This window comes from Mesoplodon mirus (assembly GCF_964341445.2).
Source record: "Mesoplodon mirus genome assembly, chromosome: 6".
NCBI classification, from domain to species: Eukaryota; Metazoa; Chordata; class Mammalia; order Artiodactyla; family Ziphiidae; genus Mesoplodon; species Mesoplodon mirus.
The window spans coordinates 87,037,601-87,060,685 of record NC_138982.1 but is presented as its reverse complement, the minus strand read 5'-3'; the positions used below and the strand labels follow the sequence as shown (position 1 = coordinate 87,060,685).

Here is a 23,085-nt window from a genome sequence, read left to right as displayed (position 1 = left end):
CTGGAAAAATGGTACAAACTTTCAGTTACAAGATGAATAAGGCCTGAGGACCTAATCTATAACACAGTAACTATAGTTGATAACATTTCATAATTGAAACTTACTGAGAGGAGAAAATAAGCATTCTTACACACACACACACACACACACACACACACACACACATACAATAAGTATGTGAGGTGATGGATATATTAATTAACCCAGTGGGAATCCTTTTACAATGCCTACATATATCAAATCATCATGTTTTATGTACATTTTAAGTATATTACAATTTTGTCAATTACACCTCAATAAAACTAAAAAAAAAAGATGCAATGACCTAAAAACTCATGAATTTCATTTCAACAAATAGCTAATTACTTTAATTTGAATATGTAACCACTAAACAGCATGTTAATCATGGTAACAGAACACTGGAACATTAAAAAAAAGGAAACAATCCTGCAAAGAGGGTGAGGAAAAGTTCCTCATGAATCCTGCAAGAATCAGGGCTATGCATATCCTTGGATTTATTCAGCATTGTTCACAGAAATGATTTACATCTCACCAAGTTACTAGAAAGTAAAACAGTTAAGAGAGCAATCAGTATTTTCCCCTTATTATTACGGGAAATGTAGCAATATAGCCCCTTCATTTAGATCATGGGATAGAAATTTATATATGAATAATTCTATTCAAATTTAAAGATACTTCATACTCCATTAAAAGTCTAGTGATGGCTGTTATGCAAGTCACAGGAGCAAAAGCAAAGACTTAAGACTGTCTTCACAGTAGTTGTCAGTCTCTGCAGTAAAAATCACTAATTTAAGCTTCTTTTTCTTTATCTGACACAATTTCACTTCAAGAAAACGGTTGTGGTGAATTGGCTGATTCTGACAAGCTACTTAATTGCCTGAGTCTTCTCTGAGAAAAAAAAAAGAGAGATAGGGCACTGGAACATTTCTAAGGTGGAAAGGAGATTTGCTCTGATCTTCCAATCCAAACTACCTTTATCTGTAGGCATTCCTCAATGAATATGAAATGTCCATATTCTCTAAAGGATTCAACCAAAATTACCTTCATAATCTTTATTATAGACAGTTGAGACATTGAATTGAATGGACAGAAAAATTATTTTCGAGAATTTTCTTATGACCAACAAGAGGAAGCTGAGAGTTAAGTGGGGAGGAAAATGAAAGCTGGCCATTTTCACATCCACTGAAATGTCCCTGTAGCATCGAGGCAGCAGTTGCAACTTGTAGACAGGAATCTAACACAGTAAGCCTCCAGAGAAGCCCTCAGGCTCGGCCAACCCTGTTCACACACACACCTAAGTTATCTTCCTAGAATTACAACTCTATGGCTGGTGTCGTAGGCTCTGAAGGAAAACCATTTTCATGTGGCTTGTGGAGGAAAATGGCCTATTTATTTCTTTAAAAAAATTTTTTATTGGCATATCGTTGATTTACAATGTTCTGTAGGTTTCTGCTCTACAGCAAAGTGAATCAGTTATACATATACATATATCCACTCTTTTTTAGATTCGTTTCCCATATAGGCCATTACAGAGTATTGAGTAGAGTTCCCTGTGCTATACAGTAGGTCCTTTTTAGTTATCTATTTTATATATAGTAGTGTGTATATGTCAATCCCAATCTCCCAATTTATCCCTCCCCCACCTTACCTGCTGGTAACCATTAAGTTTGTTTTCTACATCTGTAACTCTGTTTTGTAGATAAGTTTATTTGTACCCTTTTTTTAGATTGCACATATAAGTGATATCATATGGTATATTTCTGTCTCTGTCTGACTTACTTCATTCTGTAGTGACAGTCTCTAGGTCCATCCATGTTGCTGCAAATGGCATTATTTCATTCTTTTTTATGGCTGAGTAATATTCCACTGTATAAATATATGTACCACAGCTTCTTTATCTATTCCCCTGTTGATGGACATTTAGGTTGCTTCCATGTCTTGGCTATTGTAAATAGTGGTACAATGAACATTGGGGCACATGTATCTTTTCAAATTATGGTTTTCTCTGCATATATGCCCAGGAGTGGGATTGCTGGATCATATGGTAGCTCTAGTTTTATTTTTTTAACGACCCTCCATACTCTTCTCCATAGTGGCTGTACCAATTTACATTCTCACCAACAGTGCAAGAGGGTTCCCTTTTCTCCACACCCTCTCCAGCATTTATTGTTTGTAGATTTTTTAAAAGTGTACTTTTCCATGGAAAAATAGAAAGAAAAACATTTAATAAATCAGATATCTGCTTGAGCCAAAATTTTGTATTCATATGCAACAATTTACTTTAAATGTAAATTGTAAACCCTTGATTAAGGTTTCCCAGTAGAGTTGGCTATATTTCATTACTATTACTGTATTTTCCATTTCCTTGTATAGAAAATGTCCATAACACCTGCATCTAAGGTTTATTGGGAGGATTACATGAAATGATGCTGTCTGCCTTGAGATGGCATTTATATTGGGGATCTATGCAGCTAGGGTTTCACAGAGCATAATTCACTCAGGCTAAAAAGGGACACAAAGTCAGGGTATCTTTCTGATTTAAATTATTCAACAAACGATATGCAACAAATAAGACTCATTTGAATATATATATCTCTCTCTCCACCACTACTGCTTTGAAAGAAAGACAAGGAATTACAGCAAGAATTAAGAAGAATACAGGGCAGTCGACACCATTCCCACACTCTGCCTTCCATCCATTATAAGCCACCCTTTCATTGTGCTCTGGAATGTATTCCCAGTTAGGCACTCCTGTAATTTATAGTCTTTGCCCTCTTGTATCATGAATTTCTCCCTTGCTACTAGATCATTCCCATCAATATGCATATATGCGCTGATACCTCCCATCTTTTAGAAAACAAAATAACACTCAAAAGACCAACTGCCAACAGAAAAAAAAATCCTTCTTCGACCACATGTGACCCCTATTATATGGGCTCCCTTCCCAGAAGTCCACTGAAAACACTCATCTATGTCATGAATAATCTCCATGTTGCCAAGTCAAAGTTTCACTTGTCTTCCTCTTTTTAATTGAACCCAGCAGCATTTAGCCCAGTTAAACACCATCACTTCCTTCCAGAAATACTTTTTTCTCTCAGCTTTTCAATAAACAATTCTCCTGGTACGCTTTCTACCTCACTAGCTCCTCATCCTCTGAGTAGTTATTCATATATTCTAGGACTTAGTCCTGGATCCTCATATTTCTTCTCTATCCAGACAATCTCCCAAGTTGATTTCATTCACTTCCAGAGCATTAAAAACACTGACATGTTTTTGACTCCCAGGTTCCTTACTACAATCTTGATGTCCGGGCTTATATATTCAACTGCCTATTTGACATGTTCATTTGGATGTCTAATAGGTATCTCACATTTAACCTGCCCTTGTGGACCTTACAGAGGCCTCCTCAGCATCTAGCAGCTCAAATATCACTTCTTCAGAGAGGCTTTCCCCATCTTGCTTTCCCCATTATACCTCTCCCTCTACTTCTTAGTTATTATCTTGTTTATTGCCTGTTTTCCCCAACGAGCATATAAGCTTTATGAGGGCAGGGCTATTGTCTGTCTTCTCCACTTCTCTAATATCTAGAACAATGCCTAGCACATAGTAGATGCTCTACATATATTTGTTAAACGAACAAATATGCTTGCTAAGCAATTATGAAAGACTTCAAATCTTGCCTGGTCTTCTCTGGTAAATTTATCTTTCCACCATAAACTTCATCAACTGTCTATTAATACAAAGCATATTTACACAGCCATAAAAGTTACTGCCTGATAAGTATTTCTAGAATACTTTTAATAAAAATAAAGCAATGGGATGTTAAAAGGAATTTAGATTATCTTCAAAAGATCATTGTGTGAGACCTGTGACTGGCCACCTTACTGCTGCACCTGATAGGCTATCCTTTCAGGGTCACAGGGACATTAGCCACCACTTGGAGCATCACTGACCATGCTGCCATAGGTGGTACTTCTGCCATTGCTAAAGTGGCCCCTCTCTGAAGAATGCAGTATTTGTAGATACAGGCGAACTGTAGGTAACAAGAATCTTTCACAGAGGGCAGCCATGTCTAGACCTTGAACCACTTCTTTTTTGTTTTGTTTTGTTTTTTTGGGTTTTATTTTTTGGCCATACCGCGTGGCTTGTGGGATCTTAGTTACTCGACCAGGGATTGAACCAATGCCCTCGGCAATGACCACTGGACCTCTGGGGAATTCCCACCTCTTTTTTTTAATATGGAGGACAAATTTGTCATGGGCTTATCCCTGAGGAATTCTTCCAGTTCTGTATCCTAAAACTGGTATCACAGAACTGATCTTGTGTTTTCTACCCAAAGAAATATATGTGATTGCTAGAGACCTTTATCAACAGTCTCATCTATGTAATTAGAAAGAAGTATGGTGCCTCTGTCGGACAATTTGCTGATAAACTTAATGAGCAAAAACAGCCCAACTAGAAGACAGGAAGCAGGCTTCCATCAAACACATCCAGGATGCAACTGATTTGGACAAGCCACAGCAGGCACTGGTTGAGAAGTGTCATTAACTTTTTTGATGTTCAGAGGAATAACACTGCTATGGCCTGGGAGGCTGCTTACTGGTAATGGCTGTATAAAGTATATAGGAGGTCAAGAATCACCTGTGCAGAAAATGATGCATCAAAAGGAATACAACCACATGATAAACTGGGTAGAAAAACACATTGTGCAGAGCATCTTTGCTCAGAAGCAAAAGGAGACAATTGCCAAGTGCATTTTAGATCTAAAGCTGCTCCCAAAGAAAGCTCAAACAAGTCAGTCTATAAATGCATCCATCTCAATTGAGACAGCTACAAACAGCTGATTTACTAAATGGAAACTAGTCTATGTGACAAAATCTTTTTGTCTGTTGTTGTAGACTGAACTTACATTTTACCTTTCATAAACAAGAAAAGATTTGGGCTTGGATAGTGAGAGAAACAGAACAACCTATTGGCCAGTAATGTATTTCTCATCCTTCTTGCTCTGTATAAGCAGTTTGCTTCCAGCAAGAAACAAGCTGGACAGATAGATAACAAATTAGTGACTTTTTATGAACCAATCAGAGAACTGAAGCCATCCCCAAATCTGGAGACAGGCACCTTCAGGGAGACACAACACCCAAGCATTTGCTTATCTGAGGCAGAAGCCACCCTACACCATGAGCCAGTAAGATCATTAAGCTAGAAATCTGGCTAACTGCTGGAGGCCAAGGGTGGGCCGGCATGAGAAGGGTGAAGCTCCCGGGGGTCACAGTCATAGGGAGGTTCCTACCATTTTGCTGTAGGAACTCCACCAGGCTCTCACAGAGACGATCAGGGAAAATCCGGATAAAGTCCCCACCGTGGTTCTAGCTGGGGGAGAGGAACAGCAATCACTGCAAAATCTGCCCCTACTCTTCTCCGCGGCTTCATCTGCAAGCAGCGCCACCTGAAGCACTAGTGTAGTGTCACTGCAGCTGGGGGAGGGGAACTCTGCCCAGACCAGCCTCCCTATCTCACTCAAGTGAAGAAGGAACCTCACAGAGGGGAGGGCTTCAAGGTCACAGACCAAGACAGTGGATACTGAAAGAAGGGAACACAGGGTCAGGGAGAAGCTCTGCCCCTAGAGTAGGAGCAGAAATTCTTCCGAATGGTCAATACTGTGCACTCAAAAGAGAACGTTAGAGAATGCTCCCCTCATCCACACCACTCCAGCACGCTAGCAAACCTCTAGTAATAACAGAGGAGTACAGCTGGAGGATTGAAAGAGACAGATATTCTCAGGGAACAGCACAAAGGGAAGACCTAAAGCCAAAAGAGAGGATAAAAAAAAAGTCACTAGTGAACACTGAAGTCTATGGTGCCCATAGCAACAACAAACCTCAACAATGGTAACCATAGCAACAACAAACTTCAAACATAGCCCAACTCCTGGCTACATTAACACAAATCTCCACACTAAAGGCCCATTTGTCTCAGTTTCTATTAACCTGTACATGTCTGGCTTTCAACAACAAAAAAATCAGACATATTAAAAGACAAGAAATAAACAAAGTCGGAAAAGATAAAGCCATCATTAGAACAACACTCAAATATGAAATATGCTGGAACTATCAGAGAGGAAATTTTAAATAACTTATGATAATATTAAAAGCTCTAATGGAAAAGGCAGTCATCATTCAAGATTAGATAGGTTATTTTAGCAGAGATATGGAAACTATAATAAAGAGTCAAATGAAAATGCTAGAAATCAAAAACACACGGTAATAGAAATGAAGAGGGCCTTCAATAGGCTCATCACTAGACTTGATACAGCTGACGAAAGTATCAGGTTACTTGAAGTTGGGGCAATAGAAATTATATAAACTGAAAAGCAAAGAGAAAAAAAAGAGTGAAAAAAACCAGAGCATTGAAGAGCTGTGGGACAATATCAGACAATGCAATACAAGTGTTAACTGGGATCTCAGGAGAAGAAAAAAATGGGGCAGGTAAAATATTTGAAGAAATAATGGGTAAAACACATCCTAAAATTACAGATAGACACAAAACCACATACCTAAGAAACTTAGAGTCCACCAAGCAAGGAAAACAAACAAACAAACAAACTTACTATACCTAGACATATCATATTCAAATTACTAAAACCCAAAGACAGAAAGAATCTTGAAGGCAGCTGGAGGAAACCCATCGTACCTACTCTTATGGATTTAATGTTTTTGTTCCCCTCCAGATTCATATGTTGAAGTCCTAAAGCCACAACACCCACCGCCCCAGTGTGGCTGTATTTGGACATGGGGCCGCTAAAGAAGTAATTAAGGTAAAATGAGGTTCTAAGGGTGGGATTAGTGTCCTCATAAAAAGAGACACCAGAGAGCTCACACACTGTCTCTCTCCCTCTCTGTGTACATGCACCGAGGAAAGGACGTGCGACGACACACTGAGAAGGTGGCCTTCTACCCGCTTGGAAGAGAGCTCTCACCGGAAACCAACCATGCTGTCACTTTGATCTTGGACATCCAGCCTCCTAGATTGTGAGAATGTTAATTTCTGTTGTTTAAGCCACCTGCCCTGTGGTATTTTGTTAGGGCAGCCTGAGCAGACTATGATATCTACAAAGGAACAAAGATAAGAATTAAAGCGAACTTCTTGCCAGAAACCAGACAAGCAAGAAGACAACAGAGTGACATTTTTAAAGTGTTGAAAGAAAAAAACTGTAAAACCAGAATTCTATCAATATACCCTGTGAAAATGCCCTTCAAAAATGAAGGAAAAATAAAGAATTCTCAAACAAATAAAAACTAAGGGAATTCATTACCAGTAGACCAACCCTGTAAGAAATGTCATAGGACATTCTTCAGGCAGAAGGAATATGACATAGCTTAAAAACTTAGACCTACACAAAGACATAAAGAGCACCAGAAATGGAAGAAATGAATGTAAAATATAATTTTCAGCTTATTTTTAAACATGCTGAAATATAACTGTAAAGCAATAACAGTGACAAGGTGATGGGTATTTATAATATATATAAAAGTTAAATATATGACATATATGACAATAATGGTGAGAGACTCAATCTTCCCCCTGAGATCTGGACTAAGGCAAGGATATCTTCTCTCAGTACTATTCAACCTTGCACTGGAAGTCCTAGCTAGTGCAATAAGGTAAGAAAGAGAAAGAAAAGGCATACAGATTGGAAAGGAAGAAATAAACTGCCTTTATTGGCAGACAATATGGTGGACTATGTAGAAAATCCTCCCAAAAAAATCTACCAAAAAACTTCCTAGAATGAATAAGTGAGTTTAGCAAGGTTGCAAGATACAAGGTCAACATACAAAAATGAACTGTGTTCCTACCTACTAGCAATGAATAAATGGAATCTGAGATTTTAAAAAGATGTCATTTGCAATAGCACCACAAAAATAAGTACTTAGGTATAAATCTAACAAAAAATATATAAGATATGTGGAAAGCTATAAAATACTCATAAACAAATCAAAGATCTAAATAAATGGAGAGCTATATCATGTTCACAGATTAAAGACCCAATGTTGTTAAAATGTCAATTCTCCCGATTTGATCTATACATTCAATATGATCCCAATCAATCTCAATACGGTCCCAAATGTAGCAAGCTTTTTTATACAAATTGACAAGATTGTCAATTTATATAGAAAGAACAAGAAACTAGAATAGCCAAAACATTCTGAAAAAGAAGAATAAAGTGGAAAAATTCACATTGTGAGACTGCAAGATTTACTACAAAGCTACAGCAATCAAAGATAATGTGGTACTGGCAAAGGACTACACATAAAGATGAACAGAACAGAATAGAGCCCAGAAATAGTCCCACATAAATGCAGTCAACTGATTTTTGACAAGAGTATAAATGTAATTCAATGGAGAAAAGAGAGCCTTCTCAACAAATGATACTGGAACAAATGGATGTCTATATGCAAAAAAATAAACTTGATACATACTTCACACCTTATGCAAAAATTATCTCCAAATGGACAACAGATCTAAATGTAAAACATAAAACTATAAAACTTCTTGAAGAAAATATGAGAGAAAATCTGAGTGACCTTGGATTTGGAGATTAGTTTTTGCATATAATACTAAAAGCATATCCAGTGAAAGAAAAAAAAATCAATAAATTGGACTTTATCAAAATTAAAACTTTTCCTCTGTGAAAGTCGCTGTTAAGTGAATTAAAATACAAGCCACAGACTGGGAGAAAATATTTGCAGTCACGTATCTAGTAGAGGACTTGGTCCAGAATATATAAAGAACTCTTAAAACCCAGTAAGAAATAACTTAATAAGATAATAAGCAATAAGAAATAACAACTCAATAAGAAAATAACTCAATTGAAAAATGGGTCAAAAAGATGTGAACAGACACTTCACCATATAAGACATGTAGAAGGCAAGTAAACAAATAAGATGCTCAACATTATTTGTTGTTTGGAAAATGCAAATAAACACCACAATGAGATACCACTCATGACACACCTATTAGAATGCTTAAAATGCAAAAAACAAGCAAACAAACCAACAAACAAAAGGACAATAACAATTGCTGACAAGGACGTGGGACAAGAGGAACTTTCTGGTGGGTATGCAAAACAGTGCAGCAACTTTGGAAGAGAATTTGGCAGTTTCCTAAAAAGTTAAACATAGACTTAGCATACTACCAAGGAACCACACTTCTAGGTGTTTTACCTAAGTGAACTTAAAACTTATGTCTAAACAAAAACCTACATGTGAATGTCTGTAGCAGCTTTATTCATAATCGCTAAAAACTGGAAGCAATATTAACAGAGGAATAGAGAAACAAATTATTTCAGAATAAAAAGGCTATTTTTTTAAAATGGCCTTCAGCATATAAATAAAAAGGTTTTGAAGAATTATGAATAACAAGTGAAAATACTCATGATAAAATCCTAAATGAAAAAAGCAGCTGAAAAACTATATACACCTATACACACAAATTATCAACTTAACTATTAAAAAAGAGATGCATCTAGGGGCTTCCCTGGTGGCGCAGTGGTTGAGAGTCCGCCTGCCGATGCAGGGGACACGGGTTCGTGCCCCGGTCCGGGAAGATCCCACATGCCGCGGAGCGGCTGGGCCCGTGAGCCATGGCCGCTGAGCCTGCGCGTCCGGAGCCTGTGCTCCACAACGGGACAGGCCACAACAGTGAGAGGCCCACATACTGCAAAAAAAAAAAAAAAAAAAAAAAGAGATGCATCTAGATAAAAGAACAGAAGTAAGTATTCTAAGATATTAAGAGTAGTTACCTCATACATTTTTCCCCCGTCTTTTTTGTATTTCTCCGGTGTTCTACAATGAACAGATACGAGAGGAGAAATGTTCTGTACTGTGTATTTTTAAAATGGTCTCACTTGGGCTTCCCTGGTGGCGCAGTGGTTGAGAGTCCACCTGCTGATGCAGGGGACACAGGTTCGTGCCCTGGTCCGGGAGGATCCCATATGCCGCGGAGCAGCTGGGCCCGTGATCCATGGCCGCTGAGCTTGCGCATCTGGAGCCTGTGCTCCACAACGGGAGAGGCCACAACAGTGAGAGGCCCGTGTACCGCAAAAAAAAAAAAAAAAAAAAAAAAAAAAAAAGGTCTCACTTTTTTACAGTAGCAGGCCCCCAGTTCTTCATGAGACGTTGCTGGCTGCTCTATAAAAAGGGTTCTTTGGTCAGCCATATGTGACTGCTTGGCACACTGTCCCTCTTCTGGAGACTCATAATACCTGGTAGGATGTTAAAGGTTCTGAGAAGGCAGCTAATAATGAAACTTGTTTAACTTGATTTTTTTAACCAGCATTTACCAAATTTTTTTGACCACAGAATTTGTATTTTCTCAAAACTACTTAATATCTCAGGAACTACTAGGATTACACAGAACACATGTTGGGGAAATGTTCGCTTAGAACCCCTCAGGTAGTTTTTTTTTTTTCTTAATAGTAATCTTTTATTTATTTATTTATTTTTGTATTTATTTTTGGCTGTGTTGGGTCTTTGTTTCTGTGCGAGGGCTTTCTCTAGTTGTGGCAAGCGGGGGCCACTCTTCATTGCGATGTGTGGGCCTCTTCACTATCGCAGCCTCTCTTGTTGTGAAGCACAGGCTCCAGACGCGCAGGCTCAGTAGTTGTGGCTCACGGGCCTAGTTGCTCCGCGGCATGTGGGATCTTCCCAGACCAGGGCTCGAACCCGTGTCCCCTGCATTAGCAGGCAGATTCTCGACCACTGTGCCACCAGGGAAGCCCCCCTCAGGTAGTTTTTAAGGGAAGTAACTGAGCTGTTTCTGGAGATTTCTTTGGCTGATTTAGCAAAGGATGAATTATATATGCCTTTTGCTCCATGGACAAGATGACCCATTATGTGGATATCAGTCAGCCTCTTCCCCCAGCCACTGCTGTCATTCATTGCCCAATGGGCTCATGAACAAAGTGGCCATGGTGGCAGGGATGGAGGATATACATGGGCTCAGAAACATGGATTTCCCCTCACCAAGGCCAACTGGCTATGGCCATGCTGAGTGCCCAATCTACCAGCAGCAGGAGAAACTAACACAGTCTTCAATATGGCCCCATTCTCCAGGTTGATCAGACAGCTGTCAGGTGGCAGATTGATTATATTGGACTGTTTCCATCACATAAAGGGCAATGTTCTATTCTTACTGGAATAGACACTTACTCTGGATATGGATATGCCTTTCCTCCCCGTAATATTTCTGCCAAAACTACCATCCATGGACTTACAGACCATCTCTGGATTTACAGAATGCCTTATTCACAATCATGATTTCCACACAGCATGGCTTCTGATCATGGAACTCACTTGACAGAAGAAGTACAACAAAGGGCCCATATGCATGGAATTTACTGGTCTTATCTTGTATCCCACCATCCTGAAGCAGCTGGCTTGCCAGAATGGTGGAATGGCCTTATGAAGACTCAGCTGCAACACCAGCTAGGTGGCAGTACCTTGTAGGCCTGGGGTTAGGTTCTCTGGAAGTCTGTATATGCTCTGAACCAGCATCCAGTACATGGTACTGTTTCTCCCATAGCCAGTATTCACGGGGTCCAGGAAGCAAGGGGTGGAAGTGGGAGTGGCACCACTCACTATAACTAGCAACATTTTTGCTTCTTTTCCCACAAATTTATGTTCTGTTGGCCTAGAGGTCTTGGTTCCAAATGGGGAAATGCTTCCACAAGGAGACATAAAAAGATTCCACTGAACTGGAAAGAATGCCACCTAATCATTGTGGGCGCCTCATGCCTCTGAATCAACAGGTAAAAAAGGAAGTGCTGGCTGGGGTGACTGACCCCGGCTACTAGGGGCAATAGGACTACTACTCCACAATGGAGGTGAGGAAGAGTATGCCTGGACTATAGGAGACCCCTTAGGGTATCTCTTAGTATTACCATGCCCTGTGATTAAGGTGAAAGGAAAACTACAACCCAATCCATGCTGGACTACTAACGGGCCAGACCTTTCAGGAGTGAAGGTTCAGGTCATCCCATGATTACCAGCGATGCTTGCTGAAGACAAAGGATAGAGTGGGTAGTGGAAGAAGGTAACTATAAGTACCAGCTACATCGACTTGACCGGTTACAGAAATGAAGACTGTAATGGTCATGAGTATTCCCTTCTTATTTTGCTATGAATATGTTTGTGTATATACGTATCTTGTTTTCTTTCCACTCTTATTCCCTAATCATGTAACATAAGATGTATTGACTTTGTGTCATGGTTAGCAAGGAGAAGAATAAACATCATTCAAGGACTTTACCTCCTCTTCTGGGGAAGGGGTGTTCATTTTCAGTTGTATGCAGGATAGTTGTATCATGTTAGGCAGAATTATGATCTTGTTGTTATCTTTATTTGGAGACTAGGTATGGTTTAGGGAGATGTATATGGGTGCCAAGTTGATAAGGCATGGACTTGTGATTTTAATTTTATGTGTCAACTTGACTGTTCCACAGGGTTCCCAGATTAAACATTTCTGGGTGTGTCTGTGAGGCTGTTTCCAGGCGAGATTAGCCTTTGAATCTGTTGACTCAGTAAAGTAGGCTGCCCTCCCAAATGTGGGTGGGCATTATCAAGTCCTTTGAGGGCCTGCAGAGGACAAAAAGGCAGAGGAGGGAGGAATTTGCCTGTTTTTTTTGCTTCCTGCCTGCCTGTTGAGCTGGGACATTGGTCTTCTCCTGCCCTTGAACTGGGATTTATACCACTGGCTCCTCTGGTTTCAGGCCTTTGGACTTGGACTGGAATTACCAGCTTTCCTAGGTCTTCAGCTTGCAGACAGCAGCTCCTAGGACTTCTCACCTCCATAATCCTGTGAGCCAGTTCCTCATAATAAATCTCTTCCTATACATATATCTTATTGGTTGTGTTTCACTGGAGAACCCTGACTAATACAGTTTCCAATTCAAATCCCTCTTCTATGAAAATACTTCTGATTTCTCCAAAATCTTCATGGATTTAGCCCTGTTCATATAACTCTCTTGATCTCTTTTGGTCTGTGAGGCACAGGACAGCATATGCTTGTACTATATTCTCTCTGACAGATGTGTAATTTTAGGCCTCATCTTTCCAACTAGAATTTAATAACCTTGAAAGTAAGAGCTTTATCTCTTATTTCTTCTGTATTTTCCTCCATTTGTTCATTTCTTTGTCCATTCATTTTTCATCCATTCAGTAGATTTTCTGAGTTTCTACCACTAGCCAGTTCAATAGTGAGTAACATCAGAGCGCTCCCTTTATTCTTATGGTGATTATGGTTTAGTTGGGGATACAGAAATGAATAAGACAATCAAGAAACAGATACATAATTATAAGCCCTGGTAGTACTTGGAAGAAGATATACTCTTAGAGTCCATGAAGGGGGACCTAAACTAACTCTGGGTAGAGAGGAGGGTGGGACAAGGCAGGAAAGGCTAACCATGTTGAGCTAAGATCTGAGGAATGAATAGGTTTTCATTAAATAAGGTAGAGAAAGGGTGGAGGCGAGAGAAGAGTGTTCTAGACCGAAGTTCTCCGGAGGGAAGGTGCACAGGACCACAAGATTGCACACAACAGGCTTCAAAGGACAGGTGGCTGACCAAATAGAAACTACTAACCATTTTCCTCAGTCTCTTCTCTTCTCGTTTTTTCTCAAGCTGAGCCTCCTTTTCTTCTGCCTCCCTCTTCTGACGCTCCTCCTCTTGGGCCTTTAACTGGGCCTGATCAAGATTAGAATTTGTAAAAATCAGAACCCTCAATTTGTGTGGAAATAAGATCTTTTATGTTGAGGAAAGTCAAGTATCTACCAAAGTGCTTGCCCAGTCTCTGGAAGAAGCCTGCGCTTTGTGTTAAAAGTAGAAAGCCTGACCAGCAGGTTGTCAGTAATGTAACCTAAATGTTTCTCCAAAAGAATTCTCTTCTACTTGGGAAGATGAGACTAAGCATGAATAAGACCATTAACTTTTCATTACAAAATCATTACTTTTTAGTTCTTATTTTCATTTATGAAATACTAAGTCCAAACTATATGTAGCGTAAGAAAAATTTTTCTTCCATTTCACCAAAAAACCCCAAAGCTATTAGAACTATTTATTTTTTCTTAGTAGGTACAAAATTTACTTCTGGCAGTCCAGGTCAAAACTTTGGAAGATAAGAATTACTCACCTTTGTAAACTTATCAGGTTGGACATTTACCTGTAACACATTAGTCTTGGTTATGTGTAAATCTTCTAAGTTGCCAGCTCCCAACAACTTTCATAATATTTTCTTCCTGCTATACTAATGATGCTGATGTTTTTTTCCCTTCATTTTCCTAAAATTATCACAGAGTTCAGGCCGGGAGGCAAAAAGCCATATCCAAAGTTGGTGTTACACTATTGCCTTAATGGTCTTAAACAAGCTAGGTTTCATTTTTTAATAAAGACCTATACAAATCCTTTTTCTTGCCTCACTTTGCATTCTTGATTTATTACCAATTTCTCCTCTTCTTTTTTTTTCTTCCTCTCTGCCAAGATCCGCCTACGTTCAGCTCGCTGAACTGCTCTCTCTTCCATGGCTAGAAAACAGTAATGCAGTTCCAATATAAAAAATATAAGGAATGCTGCAAAAGAAATGTCTCCATTTTATAGTAAAATTTAGTGTCATTGTTAAAAGTTTTCTTTTAAGTTGAATGTTCATAATCTCAGAAATATATGTGTGTGCATAAAATTTATATAAAAATATAATTACAGGGCTTCCCTGGTGGTGCAGTGGTTAAGAGTCTGCCTGCCAATGCAGGGGGCATGCACAGGTTCGAGCCCTGGTCTGGGAAGATCCCACATGCCGTGGAGCAACTAGGCCCGTGTGCCACAACTACTGAGCCTGCACTCTAGAGCCTGCAAACAACAACTACTGGGCCCGCATGCCACAACTACTGAAGCCCATGCACCTGGAGCCCGTGCCCTGCAACAAGAGAAGCCACCGCAATGAGAAGCCCGTGCACCACAACGAAGAGTAGCCCCAGCTCACTGCAACTAGAGAAAGCCGCGCACAGCAACAAAAAACCAAAGCAGTCAAAATAAATAAATAAATAAAAATTAAAAAAAATATATATATATAATTACAGAAACTGCAGGTATACACACACACACACACACACACACACACACACGCCCTACAAGTTAAAGACCTACAATCCCATCCTCAGCAATGATGAACAATTTGCAGATTAGTTATGTTTTTGTTCACATTTCTATTAGAATAACTGTTCACTGGTTTAAACAAGATAATCTGTCTTGATGATACTTTTAGTACGTGAAACCCAGAAACCAGAATTTTAATCTGATAATTCTTTTAATGAATGTAGAAAACTTTAATTACATGTAACAAATACTCTGAGAATAGAATCACTCCTCAAATCCCACTGAGTTTGCTACTTTCTCCTAAGTCACTATACATATGTCTGTATATGTAACAACAATGACAACAAACAAACTGAAGTTTGGGGTCATGATGATTACATTTTAAACTAGTTTTAAGGCCTGGATATCCAGATGGACAGGAAATGGAATCGTACTAGACATCTGAAGAACTGGCATCTGAATGAATTTAAGTGTCAGACTCCTGTTCTTGACAGTCTATTAAATATCCATCCAAAACAAGCAAATGTGCAAGATGGCTTGACAATACGACCCTGTCACCAGTTGGGGTTTCATAGGCAGGGGGCCATGGGTGGGAAGAGTATCAAGTTCTGCTCACCTAAGTCAGCCAATGGTTACTTTCGGTTCCTTGTGCTACGTTACAGAGAAGAAAATTTAAGTCCAAGTTTCAAGAATTAATAAAAAACTCGCCAGTCTATGTCTTACAGATATTAAGTGTCTGCTTTGCTGGAAAAAGAAGAGTGGGGTTGGCACAGATGGCAGGAATGAGACTCTCTTTAAGGGGGCAGAAATAGACTAGAGGATTAAAGTGAGAGAGCCCTGAGAGGCAGAGTCTGGGGTAATATGCCCTTTTTCCATCTCTTCTAGAGCCAGTCATTAAAGACTACTTGAAAAGTAACCAGGTGTTCTAAAACATGTGAAGTCTTTGATCGGATAATAATTTTTTAAAAATAATCACACCAAACTGGGCATTTCCTGAGCATCCTCATTGGTGGACAAAGAGGGCATAAACTGCTGACCTGGAAGAGAGTCAATGTAAAGATGGCTGATTTCTTCATTAACAGGAATGGACTTCAGGCACAGTGTCCTTCAGGTGACATCACTTCCTGTTAGGGCAGCAATCTTACCATAGATGAAAAATCAGATTTAAAAACCACAATGTAATTGTCAAAATGCCTACCACTTCGTATAAACATATGTTCAGTGCATGACTAAGTACAGAGTAAAAACAACTGGCAGATTCACTAGGGGGGTTCTGAGGAATACTTCTATTCTCATAGTATGGCTTGGTTTAAATAATGATTTCTATGCACATCAAGAATGTTATTAGAATGTCTGGTTTGATTTGTAGAGACGTGGATGGACCTAAAGACTGTCATACAGAGTGAAGTAAGTCAGAAAGACAAAAACAAATATATATCAACTCATATATGTGGAATCTAGAAAAATGGTATAGATGAACCGGCTTACAAGGCAGAAATAGAGACACAGATGTAGGGAACAAATATATGGACACCAAGGGGGGAAAGAGGCAGGGGGTGTGATGAATTGGGAGATTGGGATTGACATATATACACTAATATGTATAAAATAGATAACTAATAAGAACCTGCTCTATAGCATAGAGAACTCTACTTCACTCCACTGTACAGTAGAAACTAATACAACATCGTAAAACAACTATACCCCAATAAAAAAAAATTTTTTTTTGATGTCTGGTTTGTGGATTTCATTCTAAAAGCCTATCATCAAGGCACAACCCATTATAAAATGATGTAATAACTTGATGTGGATTGCTGTTAGCGGATCAATATTTTAATGTTAACAAAGTACAGTGATAGGTGATCTTTATCAGGGTTTATTCTTAGCAGCTACGTGGAATTTTTTATTTGTGTAATTGTCCCATTTCTAAAATCACAGTCCAAATCTCAAATTACAGAAAAATGCTTAAACCTTTCAGCAATGTTTTGTTTGTTTGTTTTTTGTTTTTGTATTGGCTAGGAAGACCAGAAAGTTTGGCAAAAAGGGTAGGAAAGAGTCGTGGCATTCTCTGGTGTATCCATTTCTCATGTGTCTACCCATCTTAGACCTTGACTAGGTTCTGCTGAGTCTCAAAACCCAAGAGTTTCCAGGATTCAGTCCCAACACATTCTACTCCAAGAGGAAAGATAACCACAACCAAGGCCCCACCAAGACAGCCCTGCCTTTCAGTATGGGATGAGGTGCCATCAGCTGCCTTGGATTCCTTCTGGGTCCAGACAGAGAACTTCGGGAGTCACCTCTACTACCTTCAGTCCCAGGGGAAGCAACAGGCGAACTGCGGGAAAAAAAAAGGAACAGAATTCAGACCAATCACCAGCTTCATTCAAAGCCCTTGCACCTGAGGAACTCAACGCCTTTTACAAACTTTAATTAATCCTTACTTTCTGAGATAACTATGTATTATTATACCCATTCAATAAATTGGTGTAATGAGGCGTGGAAAGGTCGAGTGATTGGCCTGAGTCTACAATGTGAGTCAGGCACTCTGATTCCCATCCCAGTGCTTCAAATCAATACATATCACCCTCTTCTTATCCTACCATTTATCACACATACTGAGTATGTCACAAGCATGTCTAAAACCATCTTAAATAGTTTTTGAGAAATTTGGACTCTAATTCTAGACTCAAAGATGTTTACTTTTATCTCAAACAACTACAGACTTAAGCTAGGTAAGTGGCCATAACCAAGGGCTGCTCCATTTGGACCTAATATTGTCTGATCTGGTTCTCAGCCCTAAACATACTCAGAAATCCAGAAATTGAGTTAGAGCAAGTAAGCATTTTTCTTTTACTGGTATAGTGACAGAGCTCCTCAGACAAAGGCAGCCACCATACAAATGCTAACTATATAACGGGATCCTTATAGGCAGCCACTTGCCTTAAATACATTTTGGTACCTGTCACATACCAGTCACCATGCATGGGGCTTCTCTGCTTTGCGAGTGCACAGTAAAAGAAAAGGAGTAATTATAGAGTCCGGACGCTGGGTAAAGTTCAGGAGCCTTTCGATCACAAAGTAAAAAACCCCAAATAAAGAGTCCAAAGAGTGTTCTGATACAATGGACATACTTTGGAAGCACCTGGAAGGTTCTTTTTCGTTCATCTTCTCTGGGGTTTGACAGCAGGCAGCTCTGTGTGTCGGCACGCCCTGCTGCCCGCCGAGCCTCTGCCAGCCGCTGGTTTTCCCTCAGCTCCAGAATTGTTTTCTGCTGTTCCTGAAGTTTCTTCTTCTGCTTTTCAATCAGCTGTTGCTGGAAGATGTGGCGGTTATGGAAATGACCCATGCACATAGGTTCTGCTTTCTGGCTGCTGGTTCTGAGCTTTTCTTTGTTGCCAGGCTGTTGGGAGGGCTCAACATGTAGGGCCTTGTGCAGTTTAGTGTCAGATGTATCCAGAGGGACATTCTGGAGGGGAACCTGCAAGATGTTCTTTGTTGGTCTTCCTAGGTGGGGGCTGGGCACATAACCACTGGTTCCCGAGGGAGGCTTTTCCCACAAAGGGGGGACGGCAGCCGCCTGAGAAAGAAGGAACGTGTGATAGCTCAGCTATTTAAAGGACTGTACTGGTGAGATCCAACTCTACCTGGTCAGCACTGTTCTGTTCAATGGCACAAGTGCCCTGCACCCCAGCCAGAGCTGCCCTGTGCTCCTGGCCTGGCCATCTCAGAAGCCACCAGCCTTAGCCCCGTGAGTCACTCTTAGAATGTGCCCTGCTGCTCACCACAGAAGCTGGTGGGAGAGTGGGTACAACCATATGAACCACTGCCATGGCCAGGATATCTGGAATCAGAAAAATGTGCTCTTAGAAATATCTAATTTGGATAGTTTGTTCGTGAATTAGGCATGATTACTCCAGATACATATTCCAGGAATTTAATCTGCACAAATTTTGCAGGAAATTGAAAATATTGTGGCAAAGTATATACTGTTTCTCAAGAATGATGGAAAACTAAGGAATAACTTTACAAATCAATAGTAGCTCTTTAATAATAACAATAGCTCTTTATTTTAAAAAATTTTTATTTATGTTTTACATCTTTATTGGAGTATAATTGCTTTACAATGGTGTGTTAGTTTCTGCTTTATAACAAAGTGAATCAGTTATACATATACATATGTTCCCATATCTCTTCCCTCTTGTGTCTCCCTCCCTCTCACCCTCCCTAACAATAGCTCTTTAATAACAGCTCTTTCAATGTCTCTCTTGCCACCAGTAAATTAATCACAAGGTATTTGTCTATTTCAGGATCAAGGCCTAGATTAAAGCATACAGCTTTAATCCAGCTATTCCCAAACAATTTATTTATGGGAAATATTTGCAAGCCCACGATCATTGGGCAAATATCTGCATTATATAAGAATAATGCTACCTAATAATATTTTATATTAGTGTATGGCTTAATAGTTTTCAAAGCTTTATCACATAAATCTCATTTAACAGACTGAGGTGTCATACTCAATTACAAATTCTATACAGATGGGAAAGACGCAGAATTCTTAATCAGAAAAATTTATCCTGGCTAAAATAATGTCACAGTTAAAATGTTTCTTCTAGAATAGTTTGATTCCATGGTCTAAGCTCTGATCAGTTTTCGATTCTGTCAGCTGCAGTGGTGTAAGGAGAAAAATACTGTGAACTATCTTATTATTTTAGAAGCTTCTAGCTCTAACAGGGCACCATATTTGGGAACTCAAAGGTATTTTTCATAATGATGGAAATATTTTCCATAGACTCAGCCAAAGTGAAAGATGTGATATATGGAAACTCTGAAATGTTACATATTTTTTAAAATAGTCTTCTATTTCAGGAATGTCAGTGGACATTTATTCATGAGAACACCTGCTTAAGCAATTTAGCGTCAAGCAGGGTTTGTGTTTTAGGCCCTTTTAAACTTTGTGGTAATGATACATTATTAACACAGCAAGACTGTAAAAGCCTTGAGTACAGCAACAAGATTTCTTTTGGATCATGGTAAATTTTTAAGGTGAAAATAAGAGAACGAAAGAAAATCTTAATGGTACAGACTGTACTTAATAGAACAGGACTGAACAGTCTGGCTCAATTAGAGAAAATCACCTATTAGCTAACTGATAATTTCAAAATTTTTCAAGGTATAAGATATGGGTTTATGCGTTCCTGTGACTGTACAATTAATGAGCATCTAACTACAGATTTTATATTGTCATTTGTTCATGTTACACTATATACTCTGGACAAGATCAGAATTTATCTAGTAACCTACAGAGTCTATTATAGCCTTTTATTTTAATTTGCTCTATTTTTCACAATTTTATCTTTTCTTGATAAAGTCTTTTGTCTTGACTTCAGAGATCTGGAGACTTTTCTCTTGAGTCTAAATTATATATACATTTAGTAATTTTTCTGTTTTATGCAGGTAACAAAAGACTTTCTGCTGACTTTTTCCATTTGAAGATAATAGTGGAACTTTGTGAGGTAAAAGGTTCCACAGAGCTATTGGGTGGAACCGATAAGATTCTCTTAGGTCTCAAGGGAAACAAGATTATCTAACTGAGATAAAGGTACATAAATTGCCTAGGGGAAGGGACAAAGTAAGCATCCTCATGATCCCCCTTTGTTGAGACACTAAGCTTAAATTAAAACCAGCCTACTTGCTGGCAGTAATAACAATAATCACAATAAAAAGCAAGGCTGGGAATCATCCAAGTGCTCAATTTAACTTCACATATTTGAGTTAAGTATTGATACTTAAAGGCATTATGTAGAAGGTGGCAGGGGAAGGGTTGGGGGAAGGATAGATTGGGAGTTTGAGACTGACACAAACACACTGCTATATTTAAATAGATAACCAACAAGGACCTACTGCATAGCACAGGGAACTCTGCTCAATATTTTGTAATAACCTAAATGGGAAAAGAATTTGAAAAAGAAACAATACATGTATAAGTATAACCGAATCACTTTGCTGTACACCTGAAACTAACACAACACTGTTAATCAATGATACTCCAATATAAAATAAAACTTAAGAAAAAAGAAAATGAGTTAAATAGGTTTCCCTACAGATTAATAATTCTGAACTTAGAGCACAGAATTTAAAATAAATGTACAATGTAAAAGAATGAAATTAGAACACTCCCTAACACCACACACAAAAATAAACTCAAAATGGATTAAAGACCTAACTGTAAGGCCAGACACTATAAAACTCTTAGAGGAGAACATAGGCAGAACACTCTATGACATAAATCACAGCAAGATCCTTTTGGACCCACCTCCTAGAGAAATGGAAATAAAAACAAAAATAAACAAATGGGACCTAATGAAACTTCAAAGCTTTTGCACAGCAAGGGAAACCATAAACAAGGCAAAAAGACAACCCTCAGAATGGGTGAAAATATTTGCAAATGAAGCAACTGACAAAGGGTTAATCTCCAAAATTCACAAGCAGCTCATGCAGTTCAATAGCAAAAAAACAAACAACCCAATCCAAAAATAGGCAGAAGACCTAAATAGACATTTCTCTAAAGAAGATATACAGATTACCAACAACCACATGAAAGGATGCTCAACATCAGTAATCACTAGAGAAATGCAAATCAAAACTACAATGAGGAATCACCTCACACCAGTCAGAATGGCCATCATCAAAAAATCTACAAGCAATAAGTGCTGGAGAGGGTGTGCAGAAAAGGGAACCCTCTTGCACTGTTGGTGGGAATGTAAATTGATACAGCCACTATGGAGAACAGTATGGAGGTTCCTTAAAAAACTAAAAATAGAACTACCATATGAACCAGCAATCCCACTACTGGGCGTATACCCTGAGAAAACCATAATTCAAAAAGAGTCATGTACCACAATGTTCATTGAAGCTCTATTTACAATAGCCAGGACATGGAAGCAACCTAACTGTCCATCGACAGATGAATGTATAAAGAAGATGTGGCATATATATACAATGGAATATTACTCAGCCATAAAATGAAACGAAATTGAGTTATCTGTAGTGAGGTGGATGGACCTAGAGACTGTCATACAGAGTGAAGTAAGTCAGGAGAAAAATAAATACCATATGCTAACACATATATATGGAATCTAAAAAAAAAAAAGTGGTTCTGAAGAACCTAAGGGCAAGACAGGAATAAAGATGCAGATGTAGAGAATGGACTTGAGGACACGGGGAGGGGGAAGGGTAAGCTGGGACAAATTGAGAGAGTGGCATGGACTTATATATACTACCAAATGTAAAACAGATAGCTAGTGGGAAGCAACCGCACAGCACAGGGAGATCAGCTCAGTGCTTTGGGACCACCTAGAGGGGTGGGATAGGGAGGGTGGGAGGGAGATGCAAGAGGGAGGAGTTATGGGGATATATGTATATGTATAGCTGATTCACTTTGTTATAAAGCAGAAACTAACACACCATTGTAAAGCAATTATACTCCAATAAAGATGTTAAAAAAATAAATTAAATAAATGTACAACTAGGAAAATTATTTGTATTCAAATATGACAGACAAATAATTAAAAACAAAACAAAAGAAAACTTAACTGTATATAGTACCAAACACTATAAATAAACCAAAAAGACAAATAAAAACAATGAAAAAACCCTGCAGAATATATAATAATAAAAGCATCAATAGTCTTAAAAATATAAAGAGCTCCTATAAACAAGAAAAAGATATATATTCAAGGATAAAAATGGATAAAAGGCATCACTATTCATCTTTCTATATCCACTTTCAGATACATATATATATATATATGTAAATGGAAAATATAAAAAATGTTTAACCTCACTAGTAATAAAAAAATGCAAATGTTGAAGCAATAGTAACATAAAAAATATTTTACCTGTCAACTTGGCAAAAATGA

The 23,085-nt window shown here is 38.7% G+C and overlaps 1 protein-coding gene across 3 annotated transcripts in view; it reads right to left on the bottom strand.

The window, feature by feature from the left end:
• Positions 1-23,085, bottom strand: part of CCDC191 (coiled-coil domain containing 191) — a 104,852-nt gene that overhangs the window by 23,069 nt on the left and 58,698 nt on the right. For all 3 annotated transcript variants that reach the window (XM_082625038.1, XM_082625039.1, XM_082625040.1), the window contains 4 exons: positions 18,295-18,740; positions 17,386-17,498; positions 14,516-14,598; positions 13,661-13,762 (listed from right to left, as the gene is read on the bottom strand). In XM_082625038.1, coding sequence (XP_082481164.1) covers positions 13,661-13,762; positions 14,516-14,598; positions 17,386-17,498; positions 18,295-18,740 — 744 coding nt within the window. The remainder of the gene's footprint in view (positions 1-13,660; positions 13,763-14,515; positions 14,599-17,385; positions 17,499-18,294; positions 18,741-23,085) is intronic.